Source organism: Spodoptera frugiperda, chromosome 31 (assembly GCF_023101765.2).
Source record: "Spodoptera frugiperda isolate SF20-4 chromosome 31, AGI-APGP_CSIRO_Sfru_2.0, whole genome shotgun sequence".
Lineage (NCBI taxonomy): Eukaryota > Metazoa > Arthropoda > Insecta > Lepidoptera > Noctuidae > Spodoptera > Spodoptera frugiperda.
Window position 1 is genome coordinate 13,123,557 of NC_064242.1, and position 18,682 is coordinate 13,142,238.

At 35.6% G+C, this 18,682-nt stretch overlaps 2 protein-coding genes across 3 annotated transcripts; one reads left to right on the plus strand and one right to left on the minus strand.

The window, feature by feature from the left end:
* The first annotated feature begins 7,116 nt into the window (after nucleotides 1-7,116).
* LOC118276409 (uncharacterized) lies at nucleotides 7,117-13,593 on the plus strand. 2 transcript variants are annotated; one of them, XM_035594708.2, is made up of 4 exons: nucleotides 7,117-7,274; nucleotides 10,957-11,105; nucleotides 11,497-11,628; nucleotides 12,811-13,593. In XM_035594708.2, exons 1-4 carry the CDS (start codon nucleotides 7,272-7,274, stop codon nucleotides 13,055-13,057), a joined length of 531 nt encoding a protein of 176 aa, XP_035450601.1. In that variant the 5' UTR covers nucleotides 7,117-7,271; the 3' UTR covers nucleotides 13,058-13,593. The 2 variants fall into 2 exon arrangements, with proteins under 2 accessions (XP_035450601.1, XP_035450602.1); XM_035594709.2 differs by lacking the exon at nucleotides 7,117-7,274 and adding an exon at nucleotides 8,899-9,066.
* A 213-nt stretch (nucleotides 13,594-13,806) lies between these two features.
* On the minus strand, nucleotides 13,807-18,632 carry LOC118276408 (uncharacterized). The gene is made up of 3 exons (XM_035594707.2): nucleotides 18,545-18,632; nucleotides 17,423-17,495; nucleotides 13,807-15,174 (listed from the first exon to the last, which is right to left on the minus strand). The coding sequence occupies exons 2-3, from the start codon at nucleotides 17,493-17,495 to the stop codon at nucleotides 14,459-14,461; spliced, it is 789 nt and encodes a 262-aa protein (XP_035450600.2). The 5' UTR covers nucleotides 18,545-18,632; the 3' UTR covers nucleotides 13,807-14,458.
* Nucleotides 18,633-18,682: the final 50 nt, after the last annotated feature.

Genomic DNA, 18,682 nt, shown 5'->3' on the forward strand with positions numbered 1-18,682 from the left:
TTTGGGTCAAATCTAGTAATTGGAAACTTACCCCCTTCCTGAGGTCAAATCCATCTGATATTTGGTACAAAACTCTTAATCATTGATGACCATTCAATATACACTCATTAAAATCGTACAACATAAAAAATATGTCTATGTATATTTTTTTCAATACACGACGTTTCGCCAATAAATTATACCTATAATATGGCAAGTCCATGCGATGACTTTGGGGTATTCCCAAACAAAAGTTGTTTCTAAAATACTAATCTATTATTCTGTAGAATACTCAAATAAAAATAGATGAGGGACGAAATATAGATCAATTTATGTAAACAAAGTAACACCGAAATTATTAGCATATCATTTGCATACTAAAACTTGATGCATATCAAAATATATCTTAGATTGAATAATACACAAAATCCGTTACATTGACGGAATTAATCATAATATTATGCATGTTTTAAATTTTAATACCGGAGATTAAACGATAATACGTCACACATAAAAAAACAATATTATTAGTTATGAAAAATAGATACTATCAACCACTAGACATTTCAAGATATCCAATAAGATTTATAAATAAAAATCCAATAAATCAAAATTAAATTTACTTGACACATAGTGAAAGGACCCTATTCATCAATACAACCGTTAGAACAACACCATAGTCAAAGTGTGAAATTATTCATAAACTTTAACCGTATAATGATCTACTAATAACACGCAGAGCTCAATCACTCAACAATATATCACATTAAGTAGATACGTTTAGCAACTAGCCTGAAGACAACAGCAAAATAAAAGCAGATAATGAGGACAAATTACGATTATTTAAAGGTGAAGCAATCTATCAAACGTATAGCACTTCCCTAAAGGTAAATGAAGAAACAGTTTTAAATACAGTAATAATATGAAGTGACGAGCAACACCACGGTACAACCTCTGACCGCCATAAACATTATTTTTAATCATGTTACGATAGCTCATGAGCTTCAGGCTATCCTCAGAAAACTCCACTTACATAACATTTTATTATAACACAAGGAACAACACTTTGACATTTAGATGTACAAAAATGAAACTTTGAATTTCATTGTTGACTGTTTTGACATTATAATATTGTGATACCTACCGATTGTATCTTCCAGCCATGTTTTATTATGTTTATTGAAGCAGCGAACAGTTGATGTGACGATAGTACGAGAACATACACATTGTGCCACAAATATCAACTCAAATATATCTCCCTCATTTAAAAGTTTCGCAACGACATCAACGACTATTTTTACTTCAACCCTTTCTACATCATCTAAATCCAATCGATCAATCTCACGAAGGACAAATCCTACATTTCTATGATCTCCCAATCACATTGCATCATATTCTGCTACATTTGATCTGATTGTTCTGGTCCTGAACAAGGTCTCTCCAAAGGTCGCCCCATTGACACCACGTGACGGACAGCTGCCGTGATCAGCGCATATTTGTGGAGTGCTCTCAATTCGGGGTCAGAGGAGATTGACAGGGACATTTCATTGTTCCGATTCTATTAAGTTTTAGAAGATCACGACGGAATTTGTAACAAGGCTTTGGTGTTTGTATAACTATCACTCTATATCGGATACTGTTAGCTCCATATTTATTGATTGCTCCATATCTCCATATTTTTGTAATGCTAACTGACTCAAAGAAGAACAAAAAGGCCAAAAATTAAGAAAGTAAGGAAAGCCACAATACGTACTGAAATCATAATTTCACTCTTAAAATGGCAACAGTAATGGCAATGGTATATGGTACCATATAACAATGAATTATTGTGCTTGAAGAAGGTCGATCTTTATATTATAAGTATACAAAAAACAATCCAAATAACTCGCCGTCAGCTACTTACATCGTTAGCAGTATGATTAAGTTATTTCGAATTTGGTTAAGCACAATAGTAATGAGTCAGAGGTTGCATCTGGCACATTGTTGAGTACTATATTGAGAGCTCTTCAAGTATAAGCAATAGTCTAATATTAAATGCCCTTGTTCAGGTTGAGAAGTTCAAGGCTTGCCGGGTGCAAGCTCTTTTGTTTGTTCATCTGAGACCAATCTACATACCAATCCTTACAAACTGCCGTGCGTTTATCCTGAATCTTAACAACCTTTATCTTGTTCCCCATAAATTCGAATTTGGCTTGACAATTAGCTTTTGAACTGCAAAACCTTGGGTCTTTATCTTTGTCTTCGATTGTAATTGCAGCTATTATTTGGGTTTCCACGTTCATATGCAAATACTTTGTTATATTAATGAAACGGTCGCCATTATCTTCGTGTAGTCGACAAAGGTAATCATTATTAAAATGATGATGGTTTGGATTCCATCGAATATAATTGTTAATTGCGTATCATCAATGTGTATTCATGTCTCCTAATTTGATTTGATGTTAATTACAATCGGTGTGGCCTCCGTGTTGATTGGAAAAATATGGCCAAGATTTTTGTTATTTTAATATTAGGAATCTACCTTTACACAATAGGATTACGAAGCATTTATATTTGCTATTTATCTTATTATATTGATAGATGATGGCTTCATCATTTATGATTCCAGAGTTTCATTGCTGAGGTACAATTTATTGAATGCAAAATATCAGAATAAGAGTAAAAGCATTAGCTGATCTCCTGTTATCAAGACCTTAATAAAATTACCAAAACCCCTTTGCAGAAATCAACGTTGTTTCTAAATAGATTTAAGATTCGGTCTATTTCATACAGTGGTACCTCAACATGTTTAAAATATTCATCGTGGTTCACTACAATATCTTCAACATCGTTTTTATTACCCGGACGCGACGTTCAAATCACATGGACAGCCATATATCAACGGTATTGTGCCATCGACACTGACAAAATATCTGATCTATTTCAATATTATAGATAACGACATCTAAGTCTATACTTTAGATTTATATGTTCACGTTTTTTATTGCTATCTCATTAATGTCGATGAATAAATCTTAACTTTACTCAATTTTGCTTGTTAGAGGCTTTACGACACCGATATGAGTAGTTGCTGTGTTTGCACCAATTAAATGTTTTTCTTTAACTTTTGGAAATTGTGTTTATTAAGTTCAGATTGCCTTATTGTTTTCTATAGTGGCGATGAATCTGGATTTGTGGTTAGTACTCTATGAAACTTTAACTTTTGTTACTTTGCAACAGCAACAGGCGATGCTTCTAAATACAATACGTCATCTGTTCGCTTTCCTACTTCTTTCTTCGATGATAATATTCTAAAAACTATAATAGGTGTCTGTCATTATGTTTACTAAAAATTGTTATTTAATCTAAGACATTCATACTAGACGGTTCTAAATGTTCCTATTTTATTGTCTGTTTCTATGTTTTCTTAATAGGTCACGACAAACGTTTAGATTTCATTAACAAATTCATGTAAGAAATATTATTTATATGTAAATTAAGATAGATTGAACAATCAAGAAGCTCACAATTCATAGCCACAAAAAAATTCGCGTTTACAACTTTAGTTAATTCATCTCCTACCGCCCACGTATCTTCATTCGCAATTTTCCGCATACATATGCTAATATCAACATAAATATATACTAAATTATAACAATAGGAATTCTTTAAATCACGCCGACTATTGTAAAATAGTAGAAAAAAAATCATCTGAATAAAAATTCTTCATCTCCCATCAACTTCGTGATGTACGAAGGTCGCATCTAAATGGTTCCCATTGTCAACGGAATGCCGATCAATTATTTAGAAATCACCATCAGAAGTTGGCAGCTCATAGTCTACTGACGCGGAACTCGCTGACAGTGCCCATGAAGTTCACATCAACCTACTGGAAATAGTATTGTAATGGGTAACAATAACATTTGATTTCATTAACGAAATAGGAAGAAGGTTACTGGAACTAAAAATTGGACTTTTATTTATTTAGACCTATTGTCCCACAAGTAAGAATCTTTATATATATAATTCTTCTGTAAGTGTGTATGTCACTGAACTCCTTTTAAACGACTGGACCGATTATGATGAAATTTTTTGTGTGTGTTCAAGGGGATCTGAGAATGGTTTAGATTCACAATTTTGTCCGCTGGACAATGTTTTTTTAAATAATTTTTAATTTATTAGTAGTTGTTGATTTTGGAATGTTTTACATTGGATCGGACAGACGGCGCTACCATCGCAGTGTCAAATATTAATGACGTTAGATATTGTCATAACATTTGAATAATAATTTTCATCAAAATGGTCCAGAATGTTTTAGCTTACGAGTATTAAAAAAAGTTTAAAATTTTCTAATTAAAGACGTGTAGACAGGACAACGTCTGTCGGGTCCGCTAGTATAAGAATAGAATTTATTAAGTGTGGGTGAGGCATGCTTCGGCACGAATAAACCGGCTCGACCGGAGTGATTCCACGGCCTCACAGAAAACCGACGTGAAACAACGCTTGTGTTATGTTTCGTTGTATGAGTGCGGTCACCGGAGGCTCAATTACCCCCTTTCCCAATCCCTAACAACCCTTAGTGTCTAAACACACTATGCCGAACGTACGCGACCGAAGTTCCGCGGCTGATTTTACGTTCCAACGTATTTGGCTGATATGACACACCATAAGTTCCGAACTTACGCGGCCGAAGTTCAGTTGTGCAATACAGTTCTACAGAATACGTTGCCGCCGAATTGCCGCTGAACTTACGCCCGACCGAAGTTCGGCTGTACGCAACGTAATTTCGGCATAATGTGTCGCCAGTAATTCAAATAGCATTGCAGACGTAATCATGCCGAACTTCGGTCGCGTATCCTCGGCATACTGTATTTATACACTTAAATTTCTAATCCTCAAAAGGCTGGCAACGCACTTGTAACACCTTTGGTGTTTCGGGCAGCAATTGCTTACCATCAGGTGATCTGTATGCTCGTGCAGCTTTACCATAAAACAATTAAACAAAGGAAGATAACACACATATTGTTTAAAAATAAAACGTAAATCAGTAGTATTCGGGACATGAATAAAGATAAGGAATTTAGAATTCTAGTTGCGAGGCGATGAAAATCCAACGTCTAAACTGGACTTACCTAATCGTCACAGTTTACCACAAACCTTGATAAATAAATAATACTGAAATGATAACCGATTTCTTATCATTGCATTATCCGATACAAAAGAAATAAAAAGCAATTATTAAATTGATGATAGTCAAATTAACCGAACCTTGTGTCTGTATAATAATAGTCTAGTACACCTGTTATCAAGGGTAATGATTTTTCAATTGCTAGTTATACCAAGTACAAATAAATTGGCGATAAAGCAATAGATGTAATAGACATAGTCCAATTTTTTCGGGGATTAAATACTTGACACTGTAATCGCCTCCATAAATAAATACCTCCTTACATAAATATACAGCGTTAATTCATTCAAGAATCTCGATGCTGCGATAAACCACTCAGGCGTTTTACATATTTATATTGCTTAGTAATCATTATAAATGCATGTGAATCTGTGTGCATATGGGTATGTTTGTTTCTCATTCAAGTCAAAACGGCAAAAGGGATCGAGATGAAATTTGGAAGAGGGGTAGATCTTTGTCTGGAATAACACATGGGCTAATTTTACCCTACAGAAACGTAGGCGAAGCTGCAAGCAGAAGCTACTTTGAAAACAAATTATTAACATTGGATATTTTCATCGGATATTACCTCTTTGAAAAACACTAGTTTAATTCAGTAGTACTTCATAATAGTTAATGTACTCTTAACATTTCAACAGGCACTTTAGCAGAAGAGGCAATCATTGAACACAATAGTAGGTACTTGATACCACCACTTATATTGCCTAATATTATAATATGCTAAGTGCCTTTAATCTTTTTACTACTACTGCTAATGTTCTAGTACTCACTTGTAATTTGATTAAGTAGTATACCTATTTCATTAGAAATCAATGATATTCTTCCTTTAGTCCATGCATGAATGTAGAAAAATAATGTTATTTCGGTATGGGTTCCAATATAGTACCCTGAAGTACACCAAAGGATTATAATGGAAAATTCAAATATTGTTAGGTCATGAATATTATCTGCATTATCTTTTACAGTTTCCGAAATGAGGTACTTACACACACACTTAAGTACAAGTAAAGTTTCGACGATGGCCTATGTATGATAAGATTAAGAAAGTGTTTGAGTTCTGAGCACTGATACAGTCCTCTTACAATGCTTGGAACTTCCGGAGAAAATTTGTGGACAATTGTCTTGTCGCAAATCAAATTTTATATGTTGGTAAATCCCAAAAACAACTCACTTTGTTATCAGAATGACTATTCAATACTTTGTTGTTTCCTTCTTTTGTTTCCTTTAATAATAGAGCGTTCTCCTTATTTTTCTATTCATATCTTACATTGCTTGGCGACATTGCTACATCTATATCTGGTCTTACTACATCCTCTTCATTTATTGTCATTTCATCATTTATTTTATACTGTCAACGTTTATATTGTTTTCTATAAAAATTATGTTATCATTAGTAACTTTTTATCTATGTACCTATATCCATAAATATTAAGGTTTAATAGACTATGTGGAAAGAAGTGCGTCGTTTGTTTATACTTATCTTTAGTTTTAATCATATCTAATAGATTATCTTGTGGATTACGTGAAGATCTGTAACGATGTCCATTTCGTGTGAACCGAAATAGGATTTTGATAAACTATTAATTAATCGTCGTCCTCGATTTAACTATCAAGTGGTACCACAGAATAATAAGTAGTGGTACCAACAGTTGGAAACATAAAACAACTAAATGGTTGATAAACAATAATTGCATTCAGGTAATTTGATAAGTTAATTTAGTTGTCACAAAGATCCTGTTATTATTTTCATGAAATATTTCACATGATCACTCATTGGACAAAAATGTGAACAAACAATAATAAGTTCTATACGTACCTACTAAACGTATTACAGCTTGTCAATTAGGTTCAAACTAAAGTAATAGGTAAATTAAAGAAATACTCGTACCACATGTATCACCAAATACTTTTACTTATTTTTCATCTTAGAACAAGCTTGAACACATCACCAGATTCCAAAAAGAGTACTCTTCTCAGTGTTACGAGAGCTAGGTTACATTACACACAGAATAGGCACGCGATAAGTCAGATGTGGTTATCAGTGATATCAAGTGATAACAGCCAGTGCGCACCCAGCCATCAACGGCAGCGCTGCTCAACGATGTGCCCTCTGAAAACTTAAAACATGGTACGTCTATATTGTGATTAATACTGTGTTCTGCATCTAATGTTTGTGCTTTAGAAATTTGGACCATAAGCGTGTACAATTTGGGTATGAAATGGTAGTTTGTGTGTCACATTTAGGAATTGTTTGTATGTCCCTATTCTTTCGACACTGATACATTGATTAACCAAAATTCTCGTGCATATATTTTCCTTTTCTATGATATTTTGCTCATCTAACAAATTCTTTACGTACTTCATTTTATTTTTGAAGACCGATCCAACTATTATCTTTAAATCTCTCTCTTAAAATATTTCACCTTCCAAAATCTTTGAATCATTGTTCTTTAGCCAAGAACACTCGACGTCACTCAGGGATGAATCATACTTCATCTGCAATGCAACCTTGATCATCAATCAAATATTTCTTCAAAGAATAACACTCCACTGCCACAGTCGGTATGAACGGTTCAACAACATTGATTATATTGTCTACCTTGTCATCTCTAACGTCATATGCATCAGTAACTAAACAAACATGTTGACTTTCAATGACCTATTTATTTCTTCTATTAAAAGTGGCAGTCGTGTGCTATTTATTAATTTTCATTTTAATTACTTTTCTTTCTGAAAGGTTTTTATGTTATAGGTTAATTTTGATTCCAGTTACAGTACTTTGTTATTAGATGTGTATGTGTGGGTGAATGATAATTTATGTTTGATTGATTTGACAAAATCATTTCTTTCCATTCTATTTCTGCTTATAAATATGAGCCTCTAGTATGATTTGAAACTAGTCGAGTTCCTCTTCAAATAATTACGTGAGTAAGCCGATAACATAATAATTAATTTAGTATGTCTCACAACTTACAATAAAATCATTTAAATATATTTTAATTCAATAAAACAATTTAGTTTCTCCGTACTTAAACATATCGCCGACTTATATCTTGATATAGAACAATATTGGAATTTTATAGAAAATGAGATAATATTGATAAAAGCAGTGACGATGGAAGATATTGATTTTTTATCGGAACAAGTGACAAATGCTTGTGTTATCATCGCTCGAAATATTTGTTTATTGATTCGAAATAATCTCGTGAAGAACGTGAGAACCACGTATGAGAGGAACGGAGAAAGAAAAAAGACGTACCTACGTAAAAAGATAAAAGATGATTACTAGACTTTGAAGACTAAAGTCTAGTATTTAGAGTTCAAATTCTCCTTTTACTGGTATTGATGGTAAAACATCAATGTCTTAGCTTTAATAAGAAATTTTATGAAGTTACAGATGTAATTAAAAATGTTATTTATGGTCATTATTTATTATTGAAACAGTGTGGTACATCTAAATTGTTGGGTAAGAACTATTACACTTATTTTTTCCTTCGTCATGGTCATTGGTACATCCACCTACAGAAAACTATTTCGTTAAGTATTTACATTCGGTCAGGAAAATTCAGAAGAAGGAAAAAAATACTAACCTTTCCGTCACATATTTATCAACAACGTACTTTCCACATTTCCATCATAATATTTCCAGATCGAAATCGAAATACACCAATATGCTTTCTACATATATTAAACATCACTTGTATTTAATACCTGATGATGTCAACGACATTTTAATTTCGTAACTTCACATTATTGTTATCAGAAGACGTGTAATCATTACCCTGTTTTCTTTATCTACCTCCATTTTTGTTTCTTCGCTGTCATTTCGCGTTAATTAGTTGTAAAGTGTATGTTTCGCTTGAGTGCTGTGTTTATTTATTGGAAAATGCTTGATTCTTTTTGATGCAATCTTTAATATGGTAAGATTATTGTTTTTATTTGTAATAGTGCCAATGACTGTGTTGTGAAGTGAAGTGAAGAATGGGTCAATCAGTCAATTAATACGCAATTTCTTTTCGTGGGTTTTTCGTCAAGATAGTGGACTTAAGGAATTGTATTTTTTATTTTAAACTATTTTAAGAACTCCCCGAAGGCTACCCACTGACCGTTTTTTCAAATAAGTGTAGGTACTTTCTGTTCAGTTTGACGCATAGTTAAAGATAATTAGAATTGAAATAACATAGGTGCCTACTTACCTATCATGTTATGTGAAATCAAATTTTTCTCCAGTTTTCAATTTTTGCAAATTTCCAATCATAGTTTGTTAGTGAACTTTGTAACTAAGAATTTCAATATCTGAAACTTTAACCGCCTTTAAAAAAAGGGAAGGAGGTTTTCAGTTTGACCTTCCGAGCTTATCTCGCGTTTAACTTAATCGATTTTGATGTAGTTTTAAGAGTAGTGTTTTATGAATCGTGACGTCATGACGTGGCCGTCAGCATAAAAACTGGTGAACCTTGAAACTCGGCTAATCCCTTCGGGGATTAAAATGGATTACCGTAATTAAAATCACTAGTTTTGAGATCTTAAGTACTCACGTTAATCCAAATGCGATTTTCTTTTTATCTGATATTAATGATTTTTAATTATTACTACTAATTCGTCTTCCTACCCAAATCCCAATCTTTTCTTTATATTCCTTAAATTTATAAAAAACGAAAATGACCCAGTAATACTTAGTGATTCGGAAATCGAACCCGAAACCTCTTGTCTGGCAGTCGCACTTGCGACCAACGAGGCAGTACTTTCCTATTAAGTACATTACTAAGTTAATTCTGTGTTTTTGGAACACAAGTATTTGCTGCTCTGCCAACGCTGAGTTTCTTGGTTGGCCAACATCTGACTATAGCCTTTTTGAGATCCTCTAAACTGTATTTAGTTTCAGTTTTTCTTTTATAATTACGGGGCATCTGAAACAATTTATTTGATGTTTAGCATTATCAAAATCACTCGACAACATAATTTAGTGCCACAAAGAAATTAATATAGACTAGAAGACACTATACCCTATTTGCCAGTGGCTAGTTGGAAAAAAATATGAACAGGGAACTAACAAAAAAAGGAGTCGAACGTTCGAGATTACCCGACATGCAGCCGTTCGCCTTTACCCCACCGGGTCGAAAAAAATAAAATTGAAAAAATATTTTAGGTTCTAAAACTTTTACCAAATGCGTCACTGTCATTTGAATGGTTATATGCAAGATTCCCACTATGTAGAAGGTTAAATAACTATTCTCAATAGAAATAAAGCTACACTAAGTTCAATTTATCAAACCTACTTACATCGAAAACATTGAAAATACAAAAATTGACATACCCTTGCAAAGTATGTGCGTCCGCGTCTCCCGTGTCGTTGACTGGCGCTGGTGGTGGCGTGATCTCTGAGTTACCGGCGAGTGATATACGGCTATATCTTTCTAACATATTAAAACTATTGGGTTCGGGTTTACCAATACGTTCGCGTTTACCCCACTTTACAACCGTAATTAAAATCACTAGTTTTGAGATCTTAAGTACTCATGTTAATCCAAATGCGATTTCCTTTTTATCTGATATTAATGTCTTATTTTGTAATAATTACTTAATTTTGGTATTCGAAAATTCTTCCTCTTCCTGCCCAAATCCCAAACTGTTGTCTCTGCTATATTCCTGAAATTTATAAAAAACGAAAAAAACCCATTAATACTTTGCCCCACCCGGGAATCGAACCCGAGACACCTGGTAGTCGCACTTGCGACCACTCGACCAACGAAACATCATTCCTTTAAGTATATTGAATTAGTTGTGATTCTGTGTTTTCGTTTGCACAGGATGTCGAGACCCAGGTAATAGTGATAGCGAGCGTGTTCGGCGGCGGGTTCCTGGTGCTGCTCATCATGGCCATAGTGCTCTGCACTCAGGTCACCAGCCTCCGCAAGAAGGTCGCTGATATGCAAGCCACTGGACGCATGAGGATACAGTATGTAGAAATTATTATATTTGGACGTATTGAACTGTCTTTTTTTGTATATCAGTTACTCAAAATCTATTTCCTAGACCGAAAAGTTTCCTATTATTTATCACCAGTCACCACAGACTACAAAGCACACGTACTACGGACTAGCCCATTTCCGTACAGGTTGTGCTGAGGCTAAATCCAGTCATCCCAAGAGTTCCTCTTGAGACCCTCTTGCTTAGCATCCACATGCGGCTACTCAAGCACGACACAAAGCTACATAGTTGGAACAGGCAAAACTACAGAGGCACATTAACCAAAGTCACTTTAAAGTACTTCTCATTACACATTGCCTTGTCAGTCGTGAAGGTGGTACCTACCTGCCTAGGCTAATACCAAACCTACTTAATTCCAGGAAGCTGAAGATGGACAAAGACAAGAACCACGCGTTCCACAACCCCGCGCTGTCGCCTGACGAGGAGTTGTCGCGCCGCGGCTACTCCATGTACACCAGCCAGGACGACGTGGAGAGCGGCCGACATGAGCGGTACGTGATACCATGACCAGTTGACTTTCCCATACATTTATATCGCTGTCCTATTAAGGTAGACATGTGTTTTCTTACACAAAGGATGAGATAAAAACATAACTTAATTTATCCCCTGTACTTGTGCATGCCCATTTGTGCCGAAGCATGGCTCTCCTACACTATAATATGTAATACCTACATTTAACTAGGGGCCTTTGTCTGATATTACAATTGTGTCAGAATGGTCGATCATTGAGCAGTTTGCTATCGCGGGAAGGACCCTATACTACCTATTGTAACTCCGTCCCTCCCGCACCAAACAATGATCAACCATTCTGACACAATTGTAATAACAGACTAAGGCCCCAGTGATCCTGCTACCAAATCTGTATAATACTTCTTCCTATTATCATGACAACACGAATCAATGTATTATTACAATGGCTTATTACAAGAGACAAGATTATATGCAATATCGTATCGTATATTGCATTTAGGTACAGTTTACAACGTCAGATGTAGGAAAGTAGGTACTCCATTTTTCAAGAACCTCGATGTCCTACTGATCTCAATCAATTGACTTCAGTTTTTATATCATTGTTTACAATTTGAAACGTTATCTGAAACTGTTTGTAATCGTTTATCCTCAGGTACTCAATAACACCTGCTTTCATTATGATTATCGCTTTATTTTTAGTTCCTAATAATGCGTCATCACAGATCCGCTAAATAAGTCATAAAGATTAAATTCTTTTGTTAATACTATGTACTGAGGTGTTCTTATATCCTGTATCCATTATCTAGTTTGTTTTGTTAGTTTTAATGCATCACACTTGTACGAATTTTATTCACTATTTACTCACACCAATTACTCATTGTAATTAGGTTAATTTTTCCAAGAGAATGATTATTTATACAAGGTTGGGTTAATAGTATTCTGAATTCTCAGCAAGCTTAAACCCGACCCATCAAGTTATGAGTCCTATGTAAAACATAACTGGCGAAAACTGTACAACTTCGACTTACCATTATTAACACGTTAACTACCACGTAGGTCACCGGTGACCTACGTTAGTGGAGGATTTGCCTTCAACAGTTTTCTGATGGCAGTTAAAGGCTTAACGTGTAACGGGGAATCAGAACTTCACCACAAAAAGGACGCTTCACAAAAAGCCCTCGCTAATCCCCTTATTTTTCCAGGCAGACGGGTGGGCAGTTCGTAGACAGACAGACGCCCAGCAGCATGTACGATGACAGACACAGTTCAGCACAAACCAACTTTGTGGACGAACTGACGCGAGAGCTGGACAGCCGGCAGCAGCGGCCCAACCATCCACCGTCATTCCTGATGCACAGCATCGAGGAAACTAAGAAGAAGACCAGAAGCCTTGCCAACCCGGCAGCCAACGGCAGGCAGAGTGAAACGAACCCTAACTTTATGTACTAACTTCTGTTGTAACACTACATTGTGATGATGCTCAGGATGAAGAAAAATCTGTGAAGAGTCGTTGTAGGGCAGCCAAAGTTTTTTTGGTGACCCAAACTCTTAACAGAAATGAACAACGAACTCCAGTCTTTGACTGTAATCGGTGGTAAAGAATGGTGATCCCAATGTAGCTTGCCAAAACTGCATTGCACTGACAATGTTGTAACCACTGACACTACTTCAGACTCTGAGTATCATCACCCACACTGAACTTGTACAAAATCTTTCTAGTTTAAGCACCTTTACTCAAAATGCAGGTGTAAAGGTTGATAAGGACAATTTAGAGAGTGCTTCTATGTGAGTTGCTCACAGTCTTTTAAGGTTCAGTATTGAATAAAAAAACCGCCAAAGAAATAAATAGCTGAACCAAATTCAGCATCATAAACAAGAGCTTGTAATCAAGCATGCATTGTAATATTTGTATTTATGTAATTTTTATATTTTTATATTTCTTCCATTGATTTTGCATGATTAATTATTAAATCTATTCTTTTTTATTCTTCTATTTTCTTTTCGAGATTATCTTCTATTTAAGCAGTGGCAGAGGACGCATAGCTGTTGTTTATTTACAAGATAATTTCATCTTTACCTAACCTTGTTCTGTCTTCTCTGTATCTATGCTTATTCGGGTAACACAGGTCTTTAGGCAAGGCGACTGGTACTTCCTATAATTAAAAGCCTTTTTAGGCGTATGAGTGAAAATGCAGTAATCTTTTCTACTAATTTTAATTCGAAATTAGGACGATAAGGATTACTTAATTTAATGTAAAATTAATTAAGTGCCTAAATATTAAAAATAAGTTAAAAGCTAACTCGATTTTTTATTCCAGTAATGGTGCATGTTTATGTCAAAATATTAAATAACATAAATTACCTAGATTAACATATTATAACTAACTGCTTAACTTATGTAACGTATACTGAACAACATTTTAACAAACTCAACACTTATTTTCGTATTCATAATATTAGATAACATAACATAACACATTAATAATATTAAACAATAACGGAAGATAAAACTGCAGTATTTGATTGCAAAATATTAATTTGAAAGTTGTTAAAGTTAATCGAGTAATTTGTTACTTTAAATAGGAAAGTTAACTCACATTTGTAACAGACAAGCAACAGGTCCTTGGTAAGCACTCAAGCTGATATTATAACGTTGCAATTTATACGTTTAATATAATTAAATGGTGGGTTAAAGAAAATGGAACAAGCGATGATTTAAATAAATAATAACGACAACTTGAAACTAAATTACTAACGTAAACCACATTAATTAAATAATTATATCATTCGATACCAAAACCACGAAATCACATGTGTAGACACTAAAACTAAATAACAACAAAGACTTACTTAAACAAGAAATACTGTTTTCTTTACTCCTCTAACGTGCGGCCTACTTCTAGGACGGTACGGCCCAGCGCCTCGCTTGCGACACCGACCCGTGGCGCATCTAGGCTTGGACATCTCATTGTGCACCCGCGGCGGTTTCTTCTTCTTACTCTTCGGATAAGTAAGATACTTCACCTCATCACGACCTTCATCCTCATCCTTGTGACTACTGCCTTTATTCGCTTCGTGGGCTTCCAAAATCTCCTGAATACTCTTATAAGCTTCGGTTTCCTCAGGTTTCGGCCCTAAATAACTCATGTAAGGCTTAAATCCTCCCATCGTTGGTGGATAGCTAAACTTATCCTCATTATTAAGTTCTTCCAAGTGCTTCAAGTAGTTGTACGTCTCTGGATCATTACTTTCACTTATTGGCTTGAAGTTTGAGTAGCTCACGAAGTTTATTGACGATGTCGCCGGTTTCTTCTTACTCAGCAGTTTTAACGTTTGTTTGCTTAACAGGTTATTGTATCGGTCTCCAAAGTCGTACGGGTCTTGTTCATCAGAATCATGGTCCAAGTTCAGGAGATATCGCTCGTTCTTATGCGAGGATTCTTTCTTGTGGTCTGTGCCAATGACTATGCTCGGTGGCAGAGACTCCCCATAGATGTCTTTGTCTGAAGTTTTGCCGTAAACTTGCTCGAATATCTTGTAGTCATCTGTCCAAAATTGCTCAATACCTGTAAGAAGAAAAATTAGGTAAAAATATTAAAAAAAGAAATAAATATACCTAACTTTGTAATTCGATATTTGATGGGTACACTGAAAGGGAATGTAATAAACCTCAGTCCACCTATTTTATCTATAGCCTAAAGAAAGTTGCATTAAACTGTGAACTTGCAGCTCGAGGTGAGATAAAATAACAGTGACGCCTCACAACCGGTACATCGAAAGCACACAAAGTCAAGTGAAACGAAATGACATTAAACTGTTCCATACATACATACATACATATGTTCATACATACATAACATATGTATGTAACTTTCGAACATATCACATACAAAAGTAAAGTCTACATAAAATTCGCCAACTCATTGAAGTTACATGATTAATTATTTGGTGAAAAGAAACTTGGCAAAGAAATCGTGAAATTGATCTTAGCAGTTGAGTTGTAACGTTGGATTATGCTGTCACATATGTTACATTACATAAGCGTAAAAGATTATAATCCTTCTTTACTTGAGACACTAAAATGCTCACTCTACGTCTGAAAGTGTGACACTTAATGCAACTATCAGACCACAATCAGACTGTAACTGACTAAAAACAACTTTAACGGGCCGTTGTTATATAAACTAACTGTTCGTGATAAATTAAAAATAGCCCTTATAAACTGGGCTAAAATATGAAATTTCTATGAACTATCACAAGAATCTTTTTTTAAACGCACACTAGGATTTTTTCCTGGGTCGTAGGTGACACAACAATTTGTGGATCACACAAAGAATTGATCCGTGCTGGTAATCGAACCCACTACCCGTTACACGGCAGTCGTTTGCCCAGCCTCCGCGTCTACCGAACTATGAACTATGCATGATGACTATAATGCATCCGAACTAAGCATCTATCACAACTAATCACAAGTCACACCGTATACACCTAAACATAAGCATTAGGTATATATTTATGAAAGGAACAGATTTGAGAGCATAATGATATGATTGATGACTGAATGAATCGGATTACCTACACAGTACTTAAATCCTCTTGTATTACACAATCGTGACGGTTCCGTAGGTACTTTAATTGCAAGCAATTTGTTATTTAATATCGCAGAGAGAAAGGGAGTACCGACCTAAGTACTCAGGGCGCTCTGCCGACCAAGTAATTGTTTTTAATATCCGTCAGTAGAATTTCCGTTTTAAATTGTTATTAAATCACGTTTCATGGCTGAAAAGTGAAAGATGGTGTGGTTTGGAAGCGATGCAGCTGCACTTGTTATGCAGGAGTTATGGAGGAAAGTTCAAAGACCAGTTCTAGCTTGCAGTTTGCAGTAGGTACCTAATGTCCGTTTGTTGTATAGGTAATTTAATGTAGAAACTTGATGTTAGCGAGGTATTTTCCAACTTTCCTTGGAAATACTATCGATCAATCGTATCTGTTTTTAATTTAAGTGGTAGTTGTAATTTATATTGTCAAATTGTAAGTAAGTATTCTTTGTAGATTTATCTAACCAGGTTAGAAAATAAATACTTCGTAGACGAAAATGTTTATGTTACGGTAACCAGGAGTTCAATTGGAGGTTAAGCCTCACAGGCCGAGTGCAGGTACGAAGCCTGGCAAGTACCAGCAATTGCGACTTATCCCAACATACATGATGGAAAAAAGAACCTGAAGAAAAAATAATCTTAAGGAGGAACCTCAACAATAGCTCCTACAAGTCAAAACCATAACTTTTCACATGTGTCATTCGTGTACAATGCGACCATGCGTAGTCAAAAATAATGAACATGCGTGATCTACAAGAATTTGTAACGTATCATCGACATTGGAGAAAGCCCTGGAAAATGTAGGGCGATATTTATATAACGGGTGGCAGTGAATAGAAACTACTACGATTGTGTAGTGAGATTGAATGAAAGGGTTTCTAACGAAGGTCTTACTAGTCCAATCATTACTTTTCACTTATGTCTAAAACTAACAGATTTCTTTTAAGTCTAACGTTGCACCACACTAGGATTTTCACCTGTGTCGTGGGTGCGTTTACAAACATAAAAGTTCACATTCACATGACACCCAAACCCGGAACAACAATTTGAAGGTCACATAGAGATTTGCTCCGAGCGGGAATCGAACCCGCGACACATCACACGGTAGCCAGTTGTCCAGCTGTTGCGCCAACCGTACAGTCATTATTATGTACTTAGTTGGTTATTGTTGACCGTTGGTCCTAGAGAGAATACTTAAAAGCGCTTGTGAACTTACCAGAAGTCTTAGTAACTCCACCTCCACCGTTAACGAGCACGGTCAGCAGCGCACACGTCGCTAACCACTGCATCTGCACAGAAACAATCAATTGTTTACAACACCTTAATTATGACGAAAAGTTCATCAAATGTATAATAACTTCTCCCGCCGTGGGCGAGTGGAGACGGAACGTCAGACCCTTACTAACTAAAAACTACCCCGTTCCTACTTCTACTTTTCAAGCCGGAGCCCCGTTAACCAGCTAGGCAGTCCACAGCTCAGGAATGTGGTCTTCCCTAGACCTTTATCCGATTAGGTACCTTACTGGTGATATGTGATTGTTTGGTAAGTACATAAAGGTGTTAAGTTTTAAAGCTCCGGGCCTGTTTCGGACATGGCTTTCAACACTACAGAAAAACGGGAATGCGAAGAAACTACACTTCCACTATTATTGAAATAAAGTAAATAGAAAAGGGAAAAGCGACAAGAAAACACATAACTATAACATCCTGTTTCACTATTAATTATCCATAGATACGTATCAGGTTCCAACCCGTTCAGTGTCCGGTTGTGACTTCCGCAGATTTTCTTAGAAAACGTGCTAGGTGCCTATTTATCTAGCAAAAACACACAATCCATAAATCATGTTGAACGCATAATTTATTGACTTGACAGCTACTTTCCTTGCATCTCTTATGCACACACGCCAAGTTCATCGAGATCCAAATTGTAATAATCTCTTCAATTTTGAACTTTATTAAAAAAGAGGGAAGGCAGAGTTGAAATTATCACGTTTCGTCAGCTAGGTACTGAAAATCACCCCATGTCTTAACAGGGCAAGCTTATTACACTGTACTCTGAGCACTATTCTAGTCTCCACCTCGTGACTCAACCCATACCTACTGCGAATTTTGGAAAACCGAAACTAAAACTTAGACCTGAAGGCCTTTGCCCTGCTGTGGGACGATCATGGCTGAAATCGAAATCAAAACTCAAACTAAAATGTATGTATCAAATTAATATGTATAAGTAAGTTTATACTTAAGTAAGATCATACATTCTTATGAATGAAGTACCTACCTAACTAGATGAGCTTACACCAGCACCTTATTTTATGACTTAATTAAAAAAGACACGTACCTTAAGAACACGACACTGTATCACTGCATTGGCACTATGTGACTGGCATCCCGGCGCACTGGCGATGGCAATGAAAGTAAGATGAGAACACAGCCCCAGCTTCCTATATAAGCTCGGAACGGACCGGTGGAGGCGCCG

Coding starts and splice junctions, on each gene's coding strand:
- LOC118276409 (XM_035594708.2), top strand. Junction 11,106..11,496: donor ACTGGACGCATGAGGATACA/GTATGTAGAAAT, acceptor ACTTAATTCCAG/GAAGCTGAAGATGGACAAAG. Junction 11,629..12,810: donor GAGAGCGGCCGACATGAGCG/GTACGTGATACC, acceptor TTATTTTTCCAG/GCAGACGGGTGGGCAGTTCG.
- LOC118276408 (XM_035594707.2), bottom strand. CDS start 17,495: ATGCAGTGGTTAGCGACGTGTGCGCTGCTGACCGTGCTCGTTAACGGT. Junction 15,175..17,422: donor TGGAGTTACTAAGACTTCTG/GTAAGTTCACAA, acceptor TTCTTCTTACAG/GTATTGAGCAATTTTGGACA.